Source organism: Manis javanica, chromosome 2, assembly GCF_040802235.1.
Source record: "Manis javanica isolate MJ-LG chromosome 2, MJ_LKY, whole genome shotgun sequence".
Taxonomy (NCBI): domain Eukaryota; kingdom Metazoa; phylum Chordata; class Mammalia; order Pholidota; family Manidae; genus Manis; species Manis javanica.
In genome coordinates this window covers 10,213,873-10,239,487 of record NC_133157.1, presented here as the reverse complement: position 1 = coordinate 10,239,487, position 25,615 = coordinate 10,213,873, and the positions used below count along the sequence as shown (strand labels likewise).

Here is a 25,615-nt window from a genome sequence, read left to right as displayed (position 1 = left end):
TCTGAGGTCAGGTGACCCCTGCAGATCACTGACTAAGGGGTATGTACCAAGTGCCAGTCCTGGATTATAACCCCTTTCTCACAGGGGTACTGCAGGGATGGTGAGATGAGGGGTGGCACTTGGTAAGTGCTCATTAAATGACTGCCCTGGCCGTGGAGATGCAGAGCCAGGTGGAGCTGAGGCTGAGGCTCTGGAAGGCCCAGGCATCTTCCAGGCCTCTCGGGTAGGGTCCCAGGGACACGGTGGGGTCAAAGGCTCCACAGCAGCGCCTGCTGTTCCCGCACCCCAGTTCCCCACCCCAGCCCACCTCCCCAGAGTTTTGAAGCAAAGCTTATAGAGTGTAGACTGCATCCCAGTCAGAGCACTGTCACCCTAGACCACCCAGCCCCACGTAGGAGGCTCTGCCTTGGCCCCAGCATGTGTATAGGCAAAGGGAGCTGGAAACTAATTGCAAAATTTATTTCAGGGCTGCGGGAGCTGGGGAGATTCTTAAGGGCACTTGTTTGGGGGCCGTGGGTCTCTGGCCTTGGCAGGGGTGCACATTTCAGTGGGCAGGGGAGGGACCCGAGACAGGGAAGGCAGGGGGCAGGGACGCCTAGTTACCTCCAAGTGGGCAGGCTCAGCACGAGCTACAACAGCAACATGAAAGCAAGACAGACAGCAATGCCCAGCCTAGTGACAGAGGACAGCCGAGGCCTCTCCCTGGTGCCTGGCCCTGGAGAGTTTCTTTCAGGGCATGAGCCAGGAGGCCAGGGAGTTGAGGCTCAGCTTCAAAGATATGCAGCAAGGGACCCAGTGGGGTGGGGCCAATGAGGGAGGGGCTTATCAGCAATGTCCCTGACCTGGAGACCCATACATTCTCCTCAAGTTCACCCATATTCCCCCTCCCACAGCCTCTGAGCCCCCTCAAAAGGCATCCTGCTATTCATCTAATTGGGTGGGGGCCAGCAACAGCTCTTCCCTGGGTTGGAGTCAGGGCTCAGAAATGATGACCCAGCACACCCATGGGGTACTTGGTATGAGGGTGTCTGGGGAGAAACATGGGCTGTACTAGGTGCCAATACCAAATCCCAGCCTCAATCCCCAAATCTGTCCCCTGCCCCCAACATACACACCTTTCAAGGAGTATCTAGGTTAAAAAACAAACAAAACAAGAAACTCTTGGCTACAGCCTCACAAATACATACCAGCCTGGGCTGGCCAACTATGGGTGGGGCTGATACGCCGATTGTGCCAAACTTCCCCCCTGGTGGGGCAGGGATAGAAAGATGATTGTAGCAAAGTTCTTCTCAGATAATGTGTCACGGTTCTCCCCTGCAGAAGTCAGGTGGGAGAAAAGGCTAGGGAGGTCATTTGGTCCTACCCCGTCTCCCAGTGTCCTCTGGGGCCCAGCCATCCCTGGCCAATTCTGCAGACTCAGTCATCTCTGGTTTTCAAAGCAGAGGGCTTTCCTCCTGGTCGCTGTGAGAGGGCTCTGCAGCCCCTCTCTTCTCCCCCAGTTGATGCCCACTCAACCTCTCTCTGCTTCTGTTTCTAGGAGATGGGGAAGGGATAACCTTGGACCCAAGAGACATTGAGGCCCACCAGGGAATCGCAAACCTCCTCCCTGGACCTCTGCTCCAGACTCCAGGACAGACAGCTGGGAGCAGGGGGCCGGGTGGGGGCGGTTAGCAACTGCCTCCTGGGGACTCTCTGGCCAGTGGGGGCCACCCCACCTCAGCCAGGCGCTGCCCACTCTCACCCACCTTCCCAAACACAGGGCTTCAGAGAACTCAGGGGCAGGGGCCTACAGGGTGGGGCTCCTAGTCGGCATAATAGAATAAACCATCTGGAGGGCCGTAGGGGCGGCTGCGCCGTGCTCCCGGCCCCAGTCCCGGCCCTGCCCGGCCCAGGCTCAAGTCTGCTTGGCTTGCAGCATCTCGATAAGCAGGTTGTTGCGGGGCATTTCATTGCCCAGGTGCTTGTGGTACAGGTACTCCTTGGCCTGCATGCTCAGTGCCCGCACCTCCACCAGGCACAGCAGAAGCTGCTGGAACTTGTCCCCACAGTGCGGGTAGTGGCACAGGGTGTAATCAAGCAGTGCGGCATTGGCCTTCTCCTGAGCATCCTTCACCAGGCTGGGGTTATTCAGGAACTTCACATCTGCAAAGGGAGGGGCTCTGTCACCACCACCAGCCGCGCACGTCAGCAGCCACCAGAGCAGCACCACAAACACCATGGGCACTGCCACCACTGGCTATGCAACCACCGTGTCACCAGCACTGCTGTCATCAAGGGGGATGGACACTGCCACCACTGACAGTCACCGATGCGACATCCCTGTGTTCTGCCCCAATGCGACCACTGCTGTCCTCATCAACCACACCTCAGTCACCCTGTTACCACCACTGTCACCACCATCATCACTGGAGTCGGACAGCACCACCATGTGCTGCTGCCACCACCAACATCCCATGGTCACCACAGACACAGCCCAGCCACAACCACCTGTTACCATCACTACTGGCACTGTCATCGTCACAGTGGTTGTGACGAAGACCTCCAGCTTCACCAAGACGTCACCAACTTCACCAGGAGTATCTATCCCTGGGCATGTTATTTAACCTGCCAATTTCCTCATCTGCAAAGAGGGCGTGGCAAGAGCGTCTACTTCACAAGACTGTTGGGAGGATTCAAGGAGCTGGTATGTGGAAGGCGCTCAGAAGAGAGCCCGGCACATGATGAGGCCAAATATATTGGTTGTCACACCACTCCCCTCTGTGCCACCGCCACGATCAACGCCAGGCCCATCCCCATAGCCAGAACCATCTGGTCACCATCGTCTCCGTGGTGGTCACCATCAGCTCCCCATCACAACCCCACTGTCCCCTCAGCAGCACTGGCACCAGAGAGGCGCACCAGGACTTCCAGGGTCCCATCGCCCCGCCTCAAGTCCATGCACTGGTGGCCCCACTCTAGAGTGACAGGCACCCCTCTGGGCTACCCTCTGATCTCTCATGGGGCCCTGGGGGGTCACAGATGTCCTCTGCAGCGGCATTTACAGTGAGGGGGCGGTGACCCGCATGGCCATGTGGTCCTGTGAGGGGAACAGAAGCAGTGGAGCGGACATAGCAGAGTCAGAGGGTTCCCTAAAATCCTGGGGCTGAGCAGGAAACAAACAAAGGAAGATGGGGGGTGAGACCCATAAGGCAGAGCCATGTACATAGATGTAAAATGCTTGTACACAGCGCACACACATTATGGAAGAACAGGGACAAACAAGAAGCCCCTGGTTAACCATGAAAGAATGGCTGCCTGTGGGAGGGAGGGAGGGTGGTTGGCTCTGTGTGGACCAACGATCAGTCCTGTCATGGACAGGGGAGAGTGACTAATGCATTCCCAGCACGCAAGATCCAGTGAAGAGATTTAAAAAAAGTCTGTGGAGTGAGATTGATGGGGGCTCAAATCCTAGCCCACCACTTAGGGGCAGCAGCCTTGTGCCCCAGCCTCTCCTGATGTGAAAGGCCTTCTTCTTCTGTGATAGGGCTGTGCCCACCTTGCAGGGGTGAGAGCTTGGGTGCAGAACCTACACAGGTGCCTGGCCCCAAGGGGCACCCAGACAGGGTCAGTTCCTTGTCACTCGAGCCTTCATCAATGCTTGCAGGCCTCTTTCTGCCACACCCTTGGTCTCCCACCCCCAAATCCTAGCCCAGCCTTTCCCAGGATGTGGTGTCCAGAGGCTCAGAAAATGGCCTTCCATCCATTTCCCCTCTGCCCCCATCACCCAGCCCTGCTACTGCGGGGAAGTCCAGAGCCCAGCATGTGCAGCCCTTGGCCCTTCTAATCCCTCCTAACACCCACTGCGCCAGGAGGGCTTGATGCTCCTGGCAACCCTGATCCTCAGCCACCCCCAGCATGCCCTCCGAGGCCTGTGTTGTCCAAGGTTGGATTTAGGGAAACCCGAGCTGGGCCCAAGGCGTATGGCAGGATCTGGCCCCGATCCTCCACCCCCACCCGTTGTCTCTACATCTCCCTTCAAAAAGTGAGCCAGGATCATTTTCTTCCTCCCCCTCCAGGGTCATCATTAGCCTAAAAGGTACCTTTGTGCCAATTAGAAAGGCTCCCTCTTATCCACAGAGAGACAGCTTGGTGAGGGACATACAAGCTGGATTTCAGCTCCTAGTTGTCCCCTGCCTACGTGCCCTTGTGCAGTGAACAACCTGCCCAGCTGTACACAGCAGCCCTGCTCCTTAGCCTGGCCTGATCCAGACACATTCAAAGATCATGGGAAGTGTCCCCACCTGGCTGGCCTTCCAGGTGCAAGAGGTAACTACTATTCCCATCCCTATCCCAACCTCTTTCCAACACAATACTCTCCCCTCTACCTTTATTACCCACCATCCCTGGGGCTGGGCAATCCTCCTGACATTGTCTTCTGACAATTCACAATAGGAGGTGGGGGCTCTAAAGAAGGGTAGGGACCAGCTCAAGGCCACAGGGCCATAAAGGGAGCCAGAGGAAACAGCTGGGGCATGGAGGGTGGGGGGAAGGACTGGTTAGGATGCTGCAGTAGAGGCAGGATGGGAGGGGGCTGGGAGGACGGAGCCTCGGCTTTACCAGGATTTACTGTTCTCAGCAGCACTGGACAGAACAGCAGGGTGTAGTGCAGGGCGTGGGTACAGAACAAGGACAGCTTTCAGGGGTGCTCCCCCCTCCACAACCAGCAGTTCTATGAGTCCAGCTGCTCTTTGCATATGGGAACCCCCTGTGTCCCCGTGAGGTGGGCTGCAGAGCTGGGGGAGGGAAGCACAGTCACTGATTGAGCCCCAACAACTACAGTATAAGTGGACCCAGTTTCCTGGGCACCCATAATCCAGTTCAGTTAACCCCACAGACACCCAGGCAGGCAGGAAAGGACATTCCCCCAGGCAGAGGGACAGAGGGGCATGCCTAGAACACACAGATGCCAGAGTCTGGATTCAAACCCAGGTTTCTCTGGCTCAAAGCCCTTTGGGCAAGCAGGGGTGGGGTCCACTTGATCATCAGTTCCTGGCAGTTTGGACATGATAACTTTAGGTTTCACCCAACCCTGTTGTCCTATCCAAGGGCCGCCACCCCTGGGGCCCTAGGTTTCCTCAGAGAGGCTACTCCGGACTTCAGACTCAACTTCCTCCTCATCTGGAAGAGACCACGGTCAAATCCTGCCCATTTTCCGAGCCTTCCCGTACCTCCATTTAAAGGGACTGTTGTGAAGATCCTGTGGATTAACGGATATGACAGAGCCAACATCCCACAGAACTGTGCCCTTCTTCTATTAGACATGGGAGCAAGGGTCCCACAGTCTGGAGACTCCCCTTCAGGGTGTCAAGGGTTCAAATCCCAGGTCCACCACTAGCTGGGTGACCTTGGGCAAGTCTCTTCCCCTCTTTGAGTCTCAGTATTTTGTCATCTGCAAAATGGGGCAAATTAACCTCTGACTCACTAGCCACCCAAGAACTGAACCTAATCCTTGTGCCCACCTCTGGGTCCTGAGCTGCTGCAGGCTGGAGGTGGGCACGCTCGAGAAAAGCCTGCATGTGTCTTCAAGCCTGCTCAGCTCTCGGCAGTCCTGGACGTGGGAGGTGGGAGAAGGCTGGAAGATGGCACCCCCACCCCAGAGAGCAGCCTGCCAGCTCTGTGGAGCTGGGGGCCCCCAGGTTCTCAGAAAAGCCCCCTTTTCACGGTTTAATTGAATATTTGAATAATCCTTTCATTCCAGCGAGGCATAAAGAATGTTGTCCCAATAGCGGTGACTCAGGCAGGCGCCCCCGCGTACAATGGCCCCTCGAGTGGGGCTGCTATTCAGGCCGCCTTTTGTTGGCGCGGAGCAGTGGGTAAATTGCAAACGCTTAAGGGAATGCTGCTGCCTCGCCTCAATGGAAGTCAGGAAATCGAATGTTAGGTCAATCCATTAAGCTTCGATTAAGTCCTCTGAGGAACAATGCCAGCCGGGCCCATCTTCATAAACACCGCGATTGCCAGGAAAGAGGCACTAATTTTAATTAAACCTCCTTACCTGCGTCCGCGCCTGCCTGAGACGGCTATTTAGACGCCAAATGGCACCCTTCTGCGGAGGCAGGCGAGAAGGAGGAGCTGAGAGGGCTAGAGGGCGGCGGGTGGGGCGGGATGGAGGGAAGTCATCATAGAGCTCAGGCTGCCCAGCCCAGGGAGGTGCTGCCCCAAGGGTGCCGCCCGGCGTGCCCGCCGGAGATCTTTGGGAAAATGGCCTTCCCTTTCTGGGCCACAGATCCCTTGTGGCCTCAGCTGGGGAGGTCTGGGTGGGATCATGGAGGAGCCCCTCCCACCTTCCAGACTCTGGGCAGACCTTACCCTCATCATGCCTAAATACGTTCACTTCACCCCAGCTCCAGGCCTAGCCTCTTACAGGGCTCTGCGTGGCTACCTGCCGTCCTTCTCCCAGGCTGCCGTTGCTAAAATGCAAACTTGATCATGTTACACCCTGATGGAAATCCTTCCTAAGGGAAGGTTCAGGGTACCTGGCCTGGCATTCAAAGCCTTGCACAGCTCAACTACTGCCCACCTTACCAGCCTCTTCCTCACCTTCCCCCTGCCCCACAGCCACGACAAACTTTCCAGATTCTTCATACCTTTGCACAAGGTGTTCCTTCAGTCTGCAATGCCCTTGCTATCACCTGCTTTGCTTCACCCAGAACACTCCTTCTCAAACTGCAAGACCCAGCTCAGAGACACCTCCTCCAAGAAGCTTTCCCTGATATCCTGGGTGTAGTTGGTTTCTCCTCTTTAGCCCAACCCTGATCACACTGAACTGCCCAGTCTCCTCCCCTAACCTGCAACCTCATGGCCTCCCTGACTCACACTGCTCCCCCATGAGGCCCTGGGCCTTCTTGTCCTCCCCTCCCAGATTCAGCCTCACTAGTGTTTCTGGCCTGCTGGGCTGGGTGTTCATCCACCGTCTCAACCATACCCATGACCCTCACCCCAAAGACAAAGGCACCATGCCAGACAAAGTGCAATAAAGATGGAGGTTGACTCCTTCATTAATTCACCTGTTCATTTGCTCACTGACTCAATAATGATAGTTACGATGAAAACAATATTGATTCACATCCCAAGGGACCAGGCCACCCACTGAGCACATTGGGGAATCCACTCATTAAATCCTCATAGCAAGTTAAGGATTATTATGACGGTCATTTTACAGATGGGGAAATAGAGGCTCAGAGATGGGAGCAACTTGCTCAAGGGCACACAGACAGAGAGTCCGGATTGAGAATCCAGGTGTTCTAGCCCGCCGCACATGTGTGCACACAAGCACACTCTATCGCCCCTCTGCCCTGCCCTGCCAGTCTGTTCCAGCCAAGCACTGTAGACACTCCTGCTCTTGCAGGCCCTGGCTGCTGCCTCCTCTGGAACACAGAATGAAGGCTAAGCAGTATGGAGGGGCCCAGCACTCATGGTTCTGAGCACCGCCACTCGTCTGCACCCTGGAGAAGAGAGCTGGGCTCAGCTTGGCTGTCCTCCTTAGCCCCACGGGAGGAGTCCTGCCTTTATCACCCAGTGTTGGCCAGAGCTGTGGCAGTCCTGAGAGTCCTCCATGTTGGGGGCTTTGCTGGGAAGAGGGGCTGGGAGCTGCAGAGGTGTGCCTCAGGCACAGGCGAGGGGTGGGGGGGGGTGCATCTGCAAAGCCAACCCTTGGTCCCTGATCTGCAAGGGGTACTCAAGGATAGACAGAGCCCTGGCCAAGGAGACTGGTGGTTGGCAGCCCACCCTCCACCCAACCCTTCCCAGGACCTCCCTGGTAGCTTCCTGATGGCAGTCAGGTCAAGAGCTGTCACCTCACAAACCACCCAGACTGCCACAGATCCCACACTCCAATTCTATGTGCCCCCAAGCACCACCCATCTCTCCAAATAACCTCTGCCTCCAAATCACCCCTGTCAATCCCAACTACACAGGACACATAAAAAATCACAATCCTATAAAAGTTCTCATTTGGCACCTGTGTGAAAACAAGAGATGCAAACACAAAGGCACAAACACACACAGAACTTCTGGAATCTCCACACCCCCAACCACACATAACCAGGGCTTTGGCAGGAGGCAGTTCCCAGAACACAGCAGGTTGGGAGACAGAGGAAGGAGGGGCTCCCCTCAGCTGCAGCCAGCCTGGCCTGGGCCCTTGGGGCTCCTCCAAGGGCGTTAGGTCATGGCTAGCTGGCTGCCCAAGATTCTGTCCCCACACCCAGCCGTGGTTGTCCCCTGCCACCCCCAGCCTGTTGTTCCAGGGTCAGGAGACACAGCCCCAGTACCCACCCATATGGCCATGACCTGAGCCGGGCTTCCCACAGTTAATACTTCACTACAAATCCCTCCTCTCCCAGCTTGCTTCTCCTCTGCTTCCTCAGATCCCCCAACTCTTGGGCAGACATACCGTCACCAGTCTGGCTATGATGCCATCTGCCTCAGAGACGACATCTCAATCCTGCCCTTGCCCTAGGTGATGAGGGATTCATACTCTTCTGTTCCATCTATTCCTCTAAAGATTTATCCCCTCCCTCAGCAAACTCCTACTCATCCTCTAAGATCCTGCCCAGAAGTCCCTCTTTCAGGGAGCCTTCCAGGCAGAGCCCTTGCTCTACATGCTGGTTTCCTGTCTCTGTTCCAGCCCTGACTGCGCCCGCTGGAAGCCTCTCCTGGACTGGGAGCCACCCGATAACAAAGAAAACGTCTATGTTGATAGGGAACAGGGAGCGCGCTGGAGATGGCTTGCTGGGTGAAGGACAGAGGAGGCAGGCCCGGCGAGAGCCCCAGGAGAGGGTCGAGACTGGAGCAGCCCCAACGGCCCAGTCAGGAGGGTGATGTGTGGGGACATCAGGCCCTTGGGGAGGGGGGCTGAGGGGTTGGGCTTGCCCTCTGCCCCTTCCCTGCATTATTTTCCTCCTGGGTATTCATCATAATCCTCTAGGCTGCATGTTTTACTAATCATTTCATTTATTTATGTGTTTTTTTAATAAGCATATTATGTTTATTGTCTCTCCCCCAGAGAGGTTCAGCTCCATGAAGATAGCGACTGGGAGTCTTTTTGTTCACTCTGTCCCCTCCCTTCCCCACCCCCCGCCACCCGCCCATGGCTTGCACAGTACAGATGCTCAGCAAGTGGTTGTAGAATGAATGAATGAGTGAGTGAGTAGATGGACAAAGGGGTCTGGGCACCGAAGAGCACAGCGTCAAAATGTGGGCCCCCTAAAACAAGGAATTAGGGAAAACAGGGAGCCAGGATGGGGGCCAAGGGACAGAAGCTCCTGAAATGATGCAGGCACTTTCTGGAGGTGGCATGAGCACTCTGCTAGGGCTTTCAGCCAGGAATGTACAAAATTCTCAGAAGAGAATGCACTGTCCCACAAAGAGCAAGTCTTAGGTCTTATCTTGGTCCTCTGTACTTCCAAACCGAGACCCAGAGAGAAACAACCTCCCTTTTAAGAGCCAGGCCCTGGGCCAGATCCCCTCATGCCCTCATACACTCAGGGAGGGGTCCTGGCCCCACCTCGCCCCTGTGCTGGCAGGCCTCGCTTGGCCCACTCACCGAGGCTGAAGAGGATGAGGAACTTGAGGCAGACGAACTCCTGGCGGTCCAGCTGCAGCGTGAGCAGCTGCAGTACCAGCTCCTGTGCCCGCAGCACCAGGCCGTGCAGCAGGGAGCCTGCCTGGGCAGCCACCGTGGTCAACTCCACCTGGCCGGGTAGAGGACAGGGTCAGAGGGCTCCAGGCAGAGGACATGGGTCAGGCAGCAGGGCAGGGGCAAGAAGCTCTGATCAGGGCCCAGGGAAGGCGTGGATGGAACAGGGGCTGGGGGTCAGGCGGGGGTACAGGGGTGTGCATCCGCTGGGTTTCCAGCAGCCTCCTCAGCTCTTCTCACACTGCCAGTGCTGAGCTGCAGGCCCCCGCAGCAACAGAGCGCAGAGTGGGGCAGGTGGGTGCAGAGGGAGAGCTGAAGGGTCCTTCACACACAAAGAACTGCCGCCAGGCCCAGCAGTACAAGCGGCTTTTGTGTTTTGTGTGGTGTCTGCCGCGGATGCCACATCTTGCTGGGTGTGGGAGCCGGGGGGGCAGACCTGCCTGGGTACACGTGGACAGGGCCACATGGCAGCCCGAGTCCCCTCACACCCACATGTGGACACTCAGACTGGGGGTGTGGTCACTCTCAGCTCTTGTTCACACACACACGTGGACACACAGCATCATCCACCCACTTCCCTAAGCGAACACAGACACACACACCCTTGTATGCTCACATCACAGGATAACACAGACACATGACAAGTATGTGTTCCCACTGACATGGTGACAGGCAGAACTCAACACCCACACACTTGCATGTATGGAGATATTTGCACAAGAAATTACAGGCAAACACACATACAGCAGGCATTCCCACAGCCTCAGAGACTTGCACCCACATGTTGACACGGGCTGACACCAACACTCCCACACCTCACGCTCCTCATTGGCACTCACCCTTGGGACCAGCTCTCCCCTGGCCCTGATGTCCTAAGAGACCCCCAGGGTGAGAACTGAGGATGAGGACAAAGGACGTGCGCTGGAGGCAGGAGGTGGGGAGCAGGGCCTCAGGTCCACCCCCTAGAGCACCTGTCAAGCCCACTCCTCCGTGACCCCCAGGAGAGCTGCTTCCTCCAGCAGGCCAGAGCCTGGACATCATCCCCCACTTCTTCCTCTCCCTGCTGCCCTCTCTTTCCCCTACACCTCCTGTCACCAGCTGGGGGACCTCCACCTTGAACTGTCCCTTCCCAGGCTTCCAGCATTCTGAGCAGTGCCTCCACTTCCTCCAAGCCTCTCATCTCACCCCCTCAACATGCTGCACCAAATATAACCTGGCCACGTCCTCCCCCACTTTAAACTCTCCTATTGCTCCCTGCTCAATTTCAGGAGTCCCTGGTTCCCAGCCTAGTACCCCCAGTTCCCTGCTCTCAGGCGGCCCAAATTCTGACTGAGATCTTTGGGACCCACTCCCCTCTGCCCTTCATTCATTCATTCATTTAGGATTTAGGGCCTTCAAGGTCTTGCCTAACCCAGCTCCAAAAAACACCCCCATACTTATCTCTTACTTCATCCCACCCCCAAGGCCTCCGGCCCCCCAGACCCACATAGCAGCACCCATGCACCTGTGGACCCCAGCAGCTCGGGCGTTCTAAACCTCCCTGTCCAAGCCCTTGCCTATGCTATCCCCTCTGCCCATGGTGGAGGTGGGGCCTGCCTGTCACTAACTGACTAACCCTGATTTATTTTTCTAAGACCCAGTGCCACCATCACTTCCTCCAAGAGGCCCCCCCTGACCCTCCCCACATCCCCAAGCTGCTTCCCCCAGAAGCGGGGCTCCCAGGAGCTGGCTCCTCTCAAGGCCAGGGCCAGGGCTGGTCAGAAAGAAGCCAGGCCAATGGGTACCCATGAACCTAGGGAAAGGGCCAATGCTCAGGGTATCCAGGGCCAGCCCTAGAGAGGCCTGAGACTTCTGGGCCCGGAATTTTGGAGGTGCCACGGGTGGGGGCAGGGCACCATTGCAGGCAGTCACCTCCTGCCCGGTGATCAGCAGAAGACTGCTCTCCTTGCCATGCTGGATCTGGCGGTAGACGTGGTCGAACACCAGCAGCTCGCTCCAGCAGTTCTGCAGCAGTGTCATCTGGTCGGCCACCTGGAGGGGAGAGGCACATGGGGCTCCAGCTGGGGACCTTCCTCCCCCCGACTCTCAGTTCAGAGGCTCAGTTGAGTATGTGATCTGGGCAGCGTGCTTAACCTCTCTGTGCCCAGTTTGCCCATCTGTCTACTTCAGCAAAGTGTGGCAGGCATCTAGCAAAATAGTAAGAGGGTCCAATGAAGGTGGACCTTTGTCTATCTAGCAAAGTGCAAGGTCCAATGAAGGGTTGCATGGGCCTGGCTTCAGGCCCCAGCTCTGTTCTTACAACTTGTATGACCAACCGTAGGCAAGGTCTGTAACCTTCTGAGCATCAGTTTTCTCATCTGTAGAATGGAAAACTTATTGGCAGGTAGCCTGGCACATATTAAGCCCTCAATAAATGTTAGTGAATAATGTCTATGAATGTGTTTTGTGAAGACTTCCTCAAATGCATGGGAAGATTATATGTAATTTTAGCCCTGTGCCCATTTGGCCTGTGCTCACATCTCTAGCAGCCTTAATCACTCAAAACTGAGCCCTGCAGAGGAAACAAAGGCCCCATATGCGGGGCTTTTGGGTTATGAGAAGAAAGAAGGGCCTGCCTGGCCTGTGGTCTGGCCCAGGGAATGAGCCGGCGGGTGGCACTGGTCTCACGTCTGAAGCAGGAAGAGAACTACACAAAAGGGCAGATTCCGAACACCCAGGCTGCGGTCTCAGCAAGGGCAGGGGCTGCCACTCTGTGGGGTGTCCTTCCACTCTGGGGACCAATACATTCTATCATGGTAAGAGTGCACACTTGTGACAGTGGTGAGTGGGTCTCAGGACCATGGATGGCCTCAGGGACCCCCTGGCCTAAACTCAATGATGGCTCACTTAACCAGCTGAAGACTCTACCACCAGAGAAGGTGGGGGCCTCTCCCGGGACCACAGGGGGGCAGAGGTAGGCCAGGGCCAGGCCTGGCATTCTTACTCCACAACTCTTCACAGTGACAAATACTGGGCTCACCTGAGTGCTCAGAACTGCGGGGCACTGCAGGTCATCTCAGGAAGACACAATACAGACTCCAGTCCCTCCCAGCATCTGCGGCTCACCAGCCAGCCACCATCTACCCAGTGCACACTTCCCAGGCACCTACTGCCCTGGGCAAATGCAAACCGTAAAGCTAACACTTGGCCCTAGGAGCCTGGCATTGTTGTGATCCCCAATCTATGAGGAGAGGACAAGGAACTTGCCCAAGGTCACACCGCTCTGTCTGGCTCCAGAACTGTGCTCTTAACCACCAGGTGTGAAAGAAGATCCACCCTGGCCACCCAGGGGTTCAGGGCATACTTGCTACCTCCCCCATCATGCCCTCCCCATCCCCTCCTCCTTCCATGGCACCCTCACCATCCTCTGGACATGGCACCTGCCACATCTAATGGCAGAATGCAGGCCTCAGTCTTCCCCCAACACTTGTGCAGGGGTCAGCGAGCGGTTATGAATAAATATGTGCTCCTCAAGCCGTGCAAAGAGAACACAGAGGAACTACCCCCAAACCAGAGGCTGGAAAGGTCCATGCAGCCCCTGGCCCAAGGGCAATTGGCCCAAGCCCAATGAATACTCTTTCCTGGAGGGTAGAAGCCCCCTCCTCTCCTTTGGTTGTGTGGGGTCTGTCCTCATGCAGAGAGAGAGAAATAGTGGACAAAGAGCAAAGTGAATAGCTGGACACACAGTCAGGCTTCCTCCAGGCCTTGCCTGCCTACTTCTTCCCAGGCCCACATGGCTGAGACAAGATGGCAGGTCTGTCTCTGCCCTGCCCCGCATCACCAGCCTCCCACCCTCCCTTCCTCACCTCATTTCTCTGTCAAGAACTCACACCTCTCTAACCTCTCCTGACAGAAGCTTCTTCCTAGAGCCCCATTACTGTTAGAACAGGACACCCTTCCAGGGAGACCCCAGACTCAGCCATAGGGAGCCCTGGATTGGCGGGGCCAGGAGAGACTGAGAACCGGGAAGGGTGAGCCACAAAGACACGTCTCCCCGTCTTGCCCCAGGAAGTGGCCAGTCCCGGAAGAAGTGCTGTCAAGAGGCCTCCCACCAGTTTCCAAGGAGGGAGACAGGGCTCAGTGCGTGCCCATGGCCAGGCCCCGTCCCCAGCCCCAGGACTCCTTCCTAAACTCTGCCCTGCGGAGTCTGCCCATGGCAGAGAAGGAGACAGAGGCTCACCTCAGGTAACCACAGGGAGCTGGGCTTTGCCCAGAAGCCCCTAACTGGGCTGGTCTTCTGGGGACCCCAGGAACTCCAGAAGCCCAAGTAGGAGGTACATTCGCCAGGGAGTCACACTGGCCCACCTCGACAGCCCAGATGGAGGAAGAGCAGGAGGGAGGACATTCGGAGCTGGGCTCTGCCCCCCGACCTAACTGGGGCCCGGGAGCAGACACCCTTGTGTCCGGATTGAAGGAACATGGGATGGGGAGGTGGAAAGGCAAGAGATAAGGGGGAGAATTAGGAGATAAGAAGGCTGAGCTTCAGGCAGAAAGCAACAGGGGTCACAATGACCCAGCCGGCCAAGCCGTGGGAGCAGACTCTGTACACAGACCTCAGATGCAGGAGTGGGCAGCTCTGCCCACAGGGCTAATAGATGTGGCAGGGCAGGGAGAGGTGGCCTATGGTGGCCAAGCTGAGGTGCCCTCTGCCCTCTGTCTTATTCCCAACTTAGCCAGGCATCCTCCTCTGCCCTAATTTCCTGTTCTGAGAAATGGGGAAAATAAATCCTCCCTCCTTTAGTGAGAGAAAACATAGGAACCAAGAACCAGCAGCAGCAGTTGTGGATTCACAGTTGGCTCTTTCCGGACGCTGACCCGGTCTGGGCTCCCACCTGCCCCCCAGCCAAGCAGTCTTTCCTGCCAGACTTACTTGTTCTTCCCCTAGATGGGCAGATGGACACATAAAGACACCAAACTCCAGAACATTCCCTACACACACACACACACACACACACACACACACTTTTTTTATTTAAAAGAAAACCAGAAGGCTGTAACTGCCAGCCCCTCTCCATAGGAAAGCAGGTGGCTAAGAGGCTCACTTAACCAAAGAGGATTGGTTTTCACTTTCCATAGGTTTCTCCCTAAAGCAAGGTTCTCCCGTGCCCCCAGGCCTCCCTGCGGCCCTGGGAACAAGGACTTGTGCATCCCCAGCCCTGGGGTCCCTCATGGGCCTGGCCTATCTGCTCAGCCCACTAGCCACCCGCCTCTCCTGCCAGTCTGCCACAAATCTTCCTGGAGCCTTGACACCTTGCAGCCTGCCTTGGAGAAGGGGTATTTATGGGTGCTGAGCTGACCTCCCTCCCAGCAGGCCCCCCTCTGGAGCCCCCTGGGGTCTGATCAGTCTGGCAGCCGAAGGCCAGGGGGCTCTGTAATTCTCCAGTGGCTGACATGCCACGGGCTGGCCGCGGCACTCTCCCAGCCGAGTGGTCGACGGGCCATCATTTGTCAGCCCAGGACTGACAGAGTTACTGCTGTTTAAATGAAACCATATATCTGAGCAGTTAAATCTGTTGCCAAGTGGGGGCCTCGGAGCTGAATGTTGAGGGTGAACTGATGTCAAGATGGGTCATTAGGCACTCTTGGCCCTCGCCTCCCCCTCCCTGATTTCTATCTTGCATCCTCCCGGCCTGTCCTTCACAGGAACTGTCCAGACAGGCTGCCTGCCTGGGCCTACACGCTGCCCCCCCACCAAGCAGCAGAGACAGGTGTTCTGCTACCTGCAGGTATGAAGTTGCTTTAGAAACCCAGGGCAAAGTGGGCCCCCATCTTCTTCCAGAACCTGCTCAGGGGAGCATGGATACAATGTACCTTTTCTCACCCTTCCTGGCCAGGACTGTATACTACCTGCAAGGAAAGTTAAAACTGTGTAGAGGGAGACAATAAGGAAGGCTGCTACTCCCACTTCCCAAACACTTCCTGTGTGGTATGCCCTGTGCTAAATTCTATAAATGTCCTAGCTCACTAAGTGCTTACAACAATCCTATGAGGTGAGTATTATTTCAACTCCCCCTGTTTTAAAAATAAAGAAACTGAGGCCCAGAGGAGCAAAATCACTGGCCTGAAGTCACACACCAGGTAAGTGACAGAGCTGGCAGAGTGGAACTTAAAACACAGGCCTCTCCAATTCTGGTCTTTGTTATTAACTTCTGTGCCACTGTCAGATCTAACATGCCATGACTGTGTGAGATGGAAAAATCAAGACACAGGGTCATCCAAGCTGGGAAAGAAGATGGAGGAGGAGAGCTTCAAGAGGGCATCCAGACCCGAACGTCCAGGCTCCCAGCCTCCCCGACAGTTCAGCCAAGACCCCAGGCCTTCCCCAGGGCAGCAACATGTCATCAGCATCACCGAGGGCTGGGTGGGCCTCTGTGGAGAGCTTGGGCCTGTGGTAAGAGCCCTCCCTGCTCCAGGGTGTGGCAGGCCACCTGCCCCCCACTGCCAGAGGCCCCCCTCCAGGTCTAAGCTCTGCCTCTAGCCCTGCCAACCTCTCCAGCCCTGCCTCATAGGATCACCTGGTCCTGACACGTAATGTCTTTTCACACTCTGGGTCTTACAGCCTATACTATTCCCACTTCCTAGAATGCCCTTAACCTTCTCAGACTGCTTTCTGAAAGGACACAGATCAAAGAAACTCCTGGTTTCCTTAGATAGAGGCAGTTGCTCTAGGGCCCCCTTGGCTCTGTCCGTTGCTCTCAGAGCCCCAGGCACCCTGCACTGGCATTGTTTATATGCATGTCTGTTTCCTCCTCTAGCCTGACAACCTCCTGGGTCCAGCTCATTTCAGTGTTCCCTGTACCCAGCCCAAGGGCTATCCCACTCTCAGAGCTAGAGAGCCCCCCTCTTCTGTCTCCTAAGATGCATCCTGCCTGGAGGTGGGAAATGACAGTCAGTCAAAAGGGAGAATAGCATCCCTCAGCACCTTTCCCACTCTTGTGCTTCCTCATCTCTGGCTCCTCAAACAGGTACCCGCTCAGGGCTCATTGGACCAGTGGGGAAGAAGTTCCACATGGCTGATGAGGGGCCTTCAAAGGGCTGGGCTGGTACTCATCTGCAAGGCTCCTTTACAGGGGATGGTGACCATGTTTCATGCTCCTGGGCTCGATTCAAAGATTCTGGGAAGGGGAAGCAGGAAAGTTTGGACCACAGAGAAGCCAGAAGCAGGAAAAAACACTCAGCAAAGCTGGGACAAAAGCCCTTCCCATCCTGCGTGAAAACCCCCGGGAGACTAGGAAGGCGGCCAGAGGAAGTGCCCTGCCCCTGGACCCAGGGTTCTGGAAGTCCAGGAATGTTCTGTTCCTCCTCCCCTCTGCACAGGGGGCTAATGGGAAGTCTGGAGGGGAAGCTGGCAACCAACCCAAGGGTTCTGAGATCCTCTTCCTCCACCAGGGCTTCCAGCCATCAGTGGAAGGCAGATGGGATTGTTCAAGGCCCTGCCTCTTGTCCAATCCATGAACTGGGCCCAGAGAGAGGGCAGGGCGAGAAGCTCCACCTCATGACAAACACATGGAGCATCCCCAGGCTCTCCACAGTAGAAGTAGGAGCCATTACCATAAATTCCTGACTCCCAGAGAAACCCAGTCCCCCAGCCTCATGATGCCTCAAGGGCTCACAGTGACTACCCGCCATTCCATCTCCCCAGCCCTGCCCCATTCCCAGTGCAGAAAAGCAGTGCCCCAGGCCCATCCGGCCACATGCCCCTGGAGGAAGCCCAGGCACAGCGGCATCAGCAATTAAGATGCTGCTCAAGGCTGCTGTGGCCCCAGCAGGGAGGCCACCAGGTCCTGCTGTTTACACCCAGTCCCGCAACAGCTAAGGGGATTGGCCTGGGAAAGGCAAACTCCCAGGCCAGGGAGGGATGGGCTTTGGCTGGGCCTGGGGGCCTCTGAGGTTGGCAGAACACCCTGATCACAGGCAGCCAGGGCACTAGAGGGACAGCTCCCAGGCTTTGGCCCTTCAAGCCCCTAGGCAGGGGGACTAGGCAGTTCTTCCCTGTCTGGCTTCAGTTTCTCCTGTGGCTTCTCTGCTTACTTTAGCCGCAGTTACCTCAGCCCAGGGGGATGCAAATTGTCACAGCAGAGGAAGGCTGCCTTGGCTGGCAAGATCAGCATCGGGCCCTGCACTGCCCCATCTATCCCCCTACCCAGCTCCCCCTGCACCCACAGACACACACTTACCACATGGAACCAACCATGATGAGTGAGAGATACAGGGACAGCAAGACCTTTCACCTTAGCTGGGAAGGAGAAGCCCCACGAATATACCAAACTCTGAGATACTAAGACCCCATATATAACATCTGAGGCTGGCAGGGATGGGTGGCCTCCGAGGGGTTGGACCCCCTTATTGATTTTGGGCTGGGGAAGCCAGAGACAATCTCCTAAGGACTCAACTAGTCCTTTGGGGGAGCACAGGGTCTCGGAAGAAGAGAGATAAATGCCCACAGAGACCCAGACTGGGAGAAGAATTGAGACTGAAGGGGCTGAAGAAACACAAAGCAGAGAGACAGCTCACCAGGGGAAGAGAGACAACACAGAGAGACAGGCAGATAAAAGAAGCAGAGGCTGTAAGAGATACTCAAGAAACAGAGAGCGAGAAGAAAGAGGGGGTGAGTGAGGAGGTGGGAGAGGGGCCAGGCTGTGATGGACCAGAAACTCTCTTCTATGGCCTCAGTGAGGCCTCCCTGCTGCCAGACACTGCCTGAAGCCAGTGGGCAGGAGGGTTCCATACAACAGATGAGTGAGACTGAGGCCTTCCCAGCCAAGAGGACACTCCAGATACAGCAGGCAGCCAGCGGGGAGAGAGACTCACCTCCAGCTCCTTGAAGACCATGCACCTGCGTGCCCAGTCCACGATGGAGATGAAGGTCTGGTCAGCCATCCTGCACAGGAGGCCGAAGGGTGCAGGCTGCTCGGAGCGGCCTTTGGACGGTTCCTGCAGGCAGCCCACAATACGAGCCCGTACCTGGTCTTCATCCGGTTCCAGCTGTAGCAGCTGCAGGATGAGCTCAGGCACACCAGGCCCTCCAGAGAAGGGCTCTGGGTAGCCATAGGGTGGCCCAGGCTGTGGGGGACTGGCATAGGGCTCTGGGTACTCAGACTTGATGGCACGGCCAGGGAAGGCGGGGTAGAGGTAGCCGGCCAGTGACCCGTGAGTGCTGGGCACAGCCATGGGCAGTGCTGGTGCCCCAAAGTCACCCAATGGTGCAGCAGGTGGACCAGAGGCCAGGCCCTTGGGCTCAGGTGCATGCAGGCCAGGGGGCAGCATGTAGTCCGGTGGGGGAGGGGGTGGGTGGGGCACCCCCATCAGGGGGCCCGTCTCCAGCTTGAAGCCATTGGCTCGAATCTGTGCCTTCTTCTGCTGCTTCAGGGCCCGGTCCCGCTTGTACATGGGCCCAAACTTATTCCGGCCACCCCGCATGCGGTCAGCACGTACGGCTGTGGGCAGAGGTAGAGGATCAGGCTCACCCACTCCAAGCCACCCACTATGCCACCCCACTCACAGATCTGTCCCAAACAGAGCTGACTGTGTCACTTCCCAGCTCAATACTCTTTCGTGGCTCCCACTCTCTGCAAATGAACACAGTCTTCTTAGCCTGGCGTTCAAGGCCCTGTTCACCCTTGCAGGTCATCCCTTGGAAGATCCTATGTTCTTTCCCCTCCACCTTCCCCATCTCTCTGCTCCTCTGTGTGGCATGTCTTCTTCCTATCTCCTCCCTTTGATATTCCTTCTGCCTCAATGCTTGCCTTGTCTAATGCCTGTTGAACACCCAGCCCTGAGGCCACCACCTCCAGTGTTCCTGGGTGGACCCAGGCAGAAACCACTGTCCTCACCCCAGATGTCCTGCCTCATCCACCCTGGGTGAGCTGAGAGCTCCTGGGGAATCAGTAATGGGTTCAGGTGCCCCACATGGGGCCTGATGGGGAGATGGCGACAGGAATTGGGCCCTGGGCAGCCTTATCAACAGCTGGGTCCCCAGTGTCCAGTTGCTTCTTGACTGACTGCCTGACTCTGTCAAACACCCTACTGAAAACTGAAAAATGACTCAGGCTTCCCCTACTGCTTTCAAATTTGAGGCTGAGCTTCAGGCTGGCTGGGGCTCTGTGCTGGGGGAAGGAACCTCCCTTGATGACCAGATGCCCCTCCGCCTGGCCAAGAGGGTGTCACCAGCCAGACCCAGCAGATGCGTCTCTGCAGCTGTGGTGTGGCTCCAGCCCCTGCTCTGACAGGACCCCACCCTGCGCTCTGGGAGAAGGGAAGAGCAGGAGGGAGAGGGTGGTGCCTAGTAAGGGATGTGTCTTGGGGGCCTGCCCAGCCAATATTCCCACCCTTGGATGGACAGCCCAGCTCTGTTCCCTTAGGCCCTACCAGGGGTTTCTGCTGCTCATAATACCAGCTCTCCTGGTCCCTCAGAGGGCCTGGAGCTGGGAGCCAGACAGCCCCCTCCCATCCGGGAGACCTTCCTCCAGGTGGCAGGACTTGTGGTCTGCAGCTCTCAGAGCTACTACTACATTGTTTAAAAACTTGAGCCAGCAGCTGCCTGCTCGGCGTACAGCCAGGCTGGGGCCAGCAGGATAGAAGCCTACACCTAACAACCCTCAAAACGTTTGAGTCTTTCCTGCTGAAACATTTTTTCCTCCTTTCTGGACTGGGAGATAGGGTTGGGGGGTGGGAAGGCAAGGATGGGCCTGGGTCCTCTGGGGGCCATAGTTCTCTCCCCAACCCACTCAAGGCCCGGCTAAGAACATGGAGGAAAGGAATCTCACCCAAGGAGTGCATGAACTGAGGGAATCTTTTGGATGGATGGACAGATGAACAGATGGGCAGGTGGGATAAGTGATGCCAGACGGTGATGATGGACAGATAATGTAATAGCTGACCTGTTGAGCATTTGTTACATGTCAGGCACTGAACTAGGAGATTTCATACATGTTAATGCAAGAAGGAAGGCCCATTTTCCAGATGGGGAATCTGCAGCTCAGAGAGGTTAAGGAACTTCCCAATATCACCCAGCTTGTAAGTGGTGACACTGGGACTTGCACTCCACTGAATGTATTGGAAGTCTTGGCTTTGGCTGGTGTGGGTGTCAATGGGGGTGTGTAGTGCGGGCAGAGGGGGAGCTCGGCAGGGCTCTTTCCTGTGTTGCCCCAGGCCAGGGGCAGGGGAGAGGGGTCACCTCCCTAGGGCTCACTTTCAGACACTTCTCAACCCCCCAACCAAGCTGATGCTGCATGCATCCCCTCCCCAACCTGCACCAGTTCTCACCCCACCTGCAGAGGTCTAATATCACGGTAAGGAAAAACTGCCCGACCCCAGAAACTTTAAGAAGGCCAGTGGTGCCCTCCCTTCACCCTTTCTCCCTTCTCCACCCCCTGCCCCTCTGTTAGAGGTCAGGGGTCGGTCGGGTGCGCGCACCTTCAAGGCGCATCCCCACCGTCAGGCACTTCTGGAAGCGGCAGAAGGGACAGCGCTTGCGCTGTGTCTTGTCGATCTTGCAGCTCTGGCTCTCGGTGCACGTGTAATGCTTGTTATTCTGCACCGTGCGCTTGAAGAAGCCCTGGGGGAGAGGGTCATCAGCGCGGGGGGGCGCCGGCCCCTCTCCTTGTTTCGGGCTGGGGTTGCCCTGCGACCTGCCCACAGCCAGTGCCCCGCGCCCGCACCCTGCAGGCCGGCTGCCCGCTCCCCGCTCACCTTGCAGCTCTCGCATGTGAGCAGCCCGTAGTGGTAGCCGGACACCTTGTCCCCACACACGGGGCACAGCTCGTCCAGGTCCTCATCGTATGAATAGTCCATACCCGCGGCGTCTGCATGCGGAGGGAGGAGAGGGTCACCGCGGGCCGGACGGCAACTGGCAGCGCGACAGACCTGGGTCCAGCGGGCCTGCACCATGGCGGCCCGAGCCCCCACCGCGCACTCCTTGCGCGCCCGGCCTGCTGCCCCGCGACAGGGCCCATGTCCAGGCCGCCCGTGGCAGGCCGCCCGTCAGAGCGCCCCGAGCAGTCCGCGTCAGGGGGCCCGGTCAGCCCCCCGCGCCTCGCCTTTACTGTCCCTGTCTCCATGCTCCCTCTCTGCGCTCTCCGCCCCTCCCTGGGGCTTGTCCTGCGCTGTCCCCGCCGCGCCCGATCCGGGACCCTCGGATTCGCTGAGCTTCGATCTGGATTCGTTCGTCTGAGAACAAAACCCCGATCCTGAGAAAACGAGATGGGCTGGCCGTGAGGGAGACTCCAACGAACCCGGGCAGAGAGGGGCCCGAGTGTTCTGGGGATCCGACAGGGGCGCGGGAGACAGAGACAGAGACGGAGAGACGGGCAGAAACGAGAGCGAGAGACATCAGCCACGCTGCTTAGGGGACGAAGCACCCCGGGGCGACAGAAGACAACGAGTATCCGAGGCCGAAAGAGACACATAAATGCCGAGTCAGAGAACCTCCGGGGAGGAGAGAGCGATCACGAGAGAGGGGGAGAGATGCCAGGGGCACCGAGAGACAGAGGCCTACGGGGGAAACCCGAGAGAGAACGCAGAGACGGAGACATGGTGGGAGACAAGAGACAGCCCGAGACACCTAGAGACGAAACCTGGGCGAGGAGGAGGCGGAGAGAGACAGAGACACCGAGAGAAAACCTGGGGAGACGGAGGCGCCCAGCCAGGGATGAGGAAGGTGAGCAGGAAGCGGCCGGACCCGCGAGCCCGGCCTGCGCGGCGTGGCCCCGCGGAGTCGGACCCAGACAGGGCTCGGCCGACGGAGGAGAAACACGACGGCTCCGGGACAGAGCCCGAAAGCGCAGTGCCGCGGGGCCCCGGGCTGGGAGGGACAAAGCCCGCGGCAGCGACGGCAACTGGAGGCGCAGCCCGTGCCGCCGAGACCCGGACGTCGGGCGGAGAGCCGGCGAAGAGGACGCAGAGGACGCGGTGGGCGCCCGGCGTAGAGTCGCAGGCAGGGAGCCAGGAGCAGAGACCTCGGGCGGAGACCTCGCGGGCTCGAGGAGGCCGTACCGAGGCCGGGGAGCGACCTCGGGCGGCGAGGCGAAGTCCCAAGAAGGGAAGCGCGCAGAGCCCGGGCTCGGGTAGCGAGAAGGGGTGCGACGGCGGCCGCGGCCCGCTCGGGGCCCACCTGGCGGCTCCTGCGAGCAGCAGCGCCCCGCGTCCCGCCCGCGCGGAGCCCCGCACCTCCCGGCCGCGCCGCCGCCGCCGGCGATGAGCCGCACCCGGGCGCAGCGCCGCCCGCCCGCGATGACGGCCGCTCAGGCCGGGGGCGGGGAGGCGGGGGCGCGGGGCTGGCGGCGCGGGGCCTGGGCGCTCCCCCCTTCGCCTCCCCGCCCCCTGCCGCCTCCAGGGCCGCTCGGAGGCGCACCTGGGACCCGGGCCCCTCCGCTGCCAATGCGCGCTGCGCGAACCTGAGGCGCCCGGCCGGCCGCTCTGTATCAGCGCGTGCGGTATCCGGGGGCGGAGGCCAGGCCCGCGCCCTCCTCTATCACCTGGCCGGTCCGCGCCTTTACCCTCGCCCCCCTCAGCCCGGCCGCCCCGGAATCCGGGCAGGTGCTGGGCTCCTGGGAGCCTCGGGCCACCCGCTTGGGTGGAAGGAGGCGAGCCCGTTCGCAAATCCTGTTTCGTCGTGGCAAGGGCCACCGTGGGGGCGCCGGTCGCTTTGCAGCGTGAACGTGGGTCAGGGCGAACGGGGGGCTCGTGGCTAAGGCACCACCAGTTCAAGGCTAGAAACCAGGTTCTCGGCTCGGTCCTACCGCACTTCCTCACTGGGGTTTTAAGCGATTCTCCCCTACCTCCAGGCCTCAGTTTCCTCATCTGTGAAGTGGGAATGACGACTGGACTTCCTTAAGAGGGTGTCGTGTGGATCACTCGAGCTGGCGCTAGCAAAGCACATGCCTGGCACTACGGGGGTAATCAGTAGTACCAGCTGCGGGACCTGGGGCAAACCCTTTCTCCTCCATGGGCTTCAGTTTGCTTGGGTTGCAAATGGAAATCGTGCTCATCTCAACCCTGCGAGTTTTCTGAGGTCTGGTGAGGACCCGAAGGCACCGAGGGCGGGGAGCTGGGAGAATAGAGCCCGGGAGCAGGAAAAGCCCCTTTGCCTCGCCTGCGGTGCTCCAACCCTGGCTGGAGGCGGGGGTGGGGGTGGGTGGGAAATGGGGGTGCACCGGGCAGCCCCTGGGTCACAGGGATCCCTGGACTGGGTGGGCTGAGCAATTGCTCAGGCTGAGGAACGTCTACCCGGTCGGTTACTCTCAGTTGTCAGATGAAAAAATTGCGACCAGAGAGAGGAAGAGCCTGCTCTGATTTTGCCCTGCGACCCTCGGGTACCTAGGGTGGGAGAGTGTAGAGGGCAGTGAGGCCAAAAAGCCCCGATCATCAAGCAGGGAAATACCACAATTATGAGTACGCAGCGACGCAACCGAAGGGCCCAGATCTGAAGGCCCAGATCTGAAGGCTCGGATCCTTGGCTGCGGCAGCTTCTTCTGGGTCCCCAATCTGAGGCCTCTGACTTTGGATGCGCTGTCGCCTTGGTCTTGCAAGCCGGGGCCTGGAGACCCTGCGCAGAGCACTCCTCATCTTGCTCACCCCGCGGTAGGAAGGGAGGAATTTTCGGCCAGCCTGCTCTGCGCAAGCTCTGTCAGGTCACTTCGCGTTTCTAAGTCTCAGTTTCTCCAAATATAAAATGGAAAAGAATGACACTACAGAAAGGGTTCTGTAGTTTCTGTGGGACGCCACGAAGGAATCTTGTGAGGAAGGAGGAGAGCGAGCCAAAGCCCAAGTGAGTTGCAGAACCCCTACCCCCACCCCAGCCAGAGACACAGTAGCATCTGCCTAAGCTGGAGGCGGGGACTACTGCCTCTGAACAGCTATCCATCTAGGAGGGGCCCTCAGAAAGTGGAAAACAGGAGACACCACCTCTGCTTGCGAGCAGTGAGGGGGCTGAGGCGGAACGCTGGGCTAGGGGTCCCTAGTTGGCTTCTCCAGGGTGGAGCCCACAGGGGCCTCCTGGACATTGTTGAGGAAGAACCAAGCAGTGAAAGCACAAGTCTGGGCTGGGGTCATGGAGGTGGGGCCTGGGCTCTGGTCCCAGGCCTCTCATCTTCCTCTGCCCCCACCCACCTTTTGCCAGAGGCCCCACTGGCACAGGTGGGGAGCCACTGGGTTGATGCTCCAGGCTCCTCTGCACTCACCCCACAAAGCCCCAAGTTCAAGGTAAGTATGTGGAGAATCACAGCCCGTCACCCACCTATTCAGGGAAGCAAACATTGACCTGGCCCAGCCACAGAACCTGGACTGACAGATGGACAGTGGAGACAAACATACAAATTCACCCGGAGACACAGAGACAGCACAGACAAGCATTCAAGGAGACCCAGAGACCCAAAGGCCCAGGGACCATGGACACATTAATGGCCTACTACGCTAGAGGCCAGCACGGCCCTGTGAACACCCGGCCACCAGTGTACAGCAGGGCAGCTGCAGACCCCCAAAGCCTGTTCCCAGAGGCCTCGCTCCTCCCATCAGATGCCCAGATGCCCAGATAAAAAAAGGGGGTAGCGTGGTGGGAGGGCAGGTCTCGGGAGATCCCTGGTCCCTTCCCTGCCCAGACAGCGGGCACCAGTCCCTCAGCAGAGAAGGCAGGGGCCGGCACAGGCCGCAGGGAGGCACTAAGGAGGGAGGCTGGCCATTAGAGGCCTGGGCCCAGGCCCTCACTTACGGAGCAGAAGGCGAGCTCTCACGCTGGATGAGAGTGGACAGTGGGCACCGGGGGTCCAAGAGGAGGCTCTGGTGGCCCAGGTGGGGCAGTGGTGACCGTCGGCACACAGGAACTTCTTCAAGCCACCACGGGCGGCAGGCGGACAGTAGGCTGGCCCTGTCCGTCCGTCCTCCTCCTCCTCCCCGCCCTGGGGG

General features: G+C 58.1%; 1 protein-coding gene across 2 annotated transcripts; it reads right to left on the bottom strand.

Moving 5' to 3' along the window:
- Positions 1-443: 443 nt before the first annotated feature.
- NR5A1 (nuclear receptor subfamily 5 group A member 1) lies at positions 444-25,615 on the bottom strand. 2 transcript variants are annotated; one of them, XM_017656258.3, is made up of 7 exons: positions 25,422-25,615; positions 21,407-21,519; positions 21,131-21,272; positions 18,527-19,152; positions 11,588-11,707; positions 9,584-9,731; positions 444-2,142 (listed from the first exon to the last, which is right to left on the bottom strand). In XM_017656258.3, exons 2-7 carry the CDS (start codon positions 21,506-21,508, stop codon positions 1,895-1,897), a joined length of 1,386 nt encoding a protein of 461 aa, XP_017511747.1. In that variant the 5' UTR covers positions 21,509-21,519; positions 25,422-25,615; the 3' UTR covers positions 444-1,894. The 2 variants fall into 2 exon arrangements, with proteins under 2 accessions (XP_017511747.1, XP_017511748.1); XM_017656259.3 differs by lacking the exon at positions 25,422-25,615 and adding an exon at positions 24,290-24,494.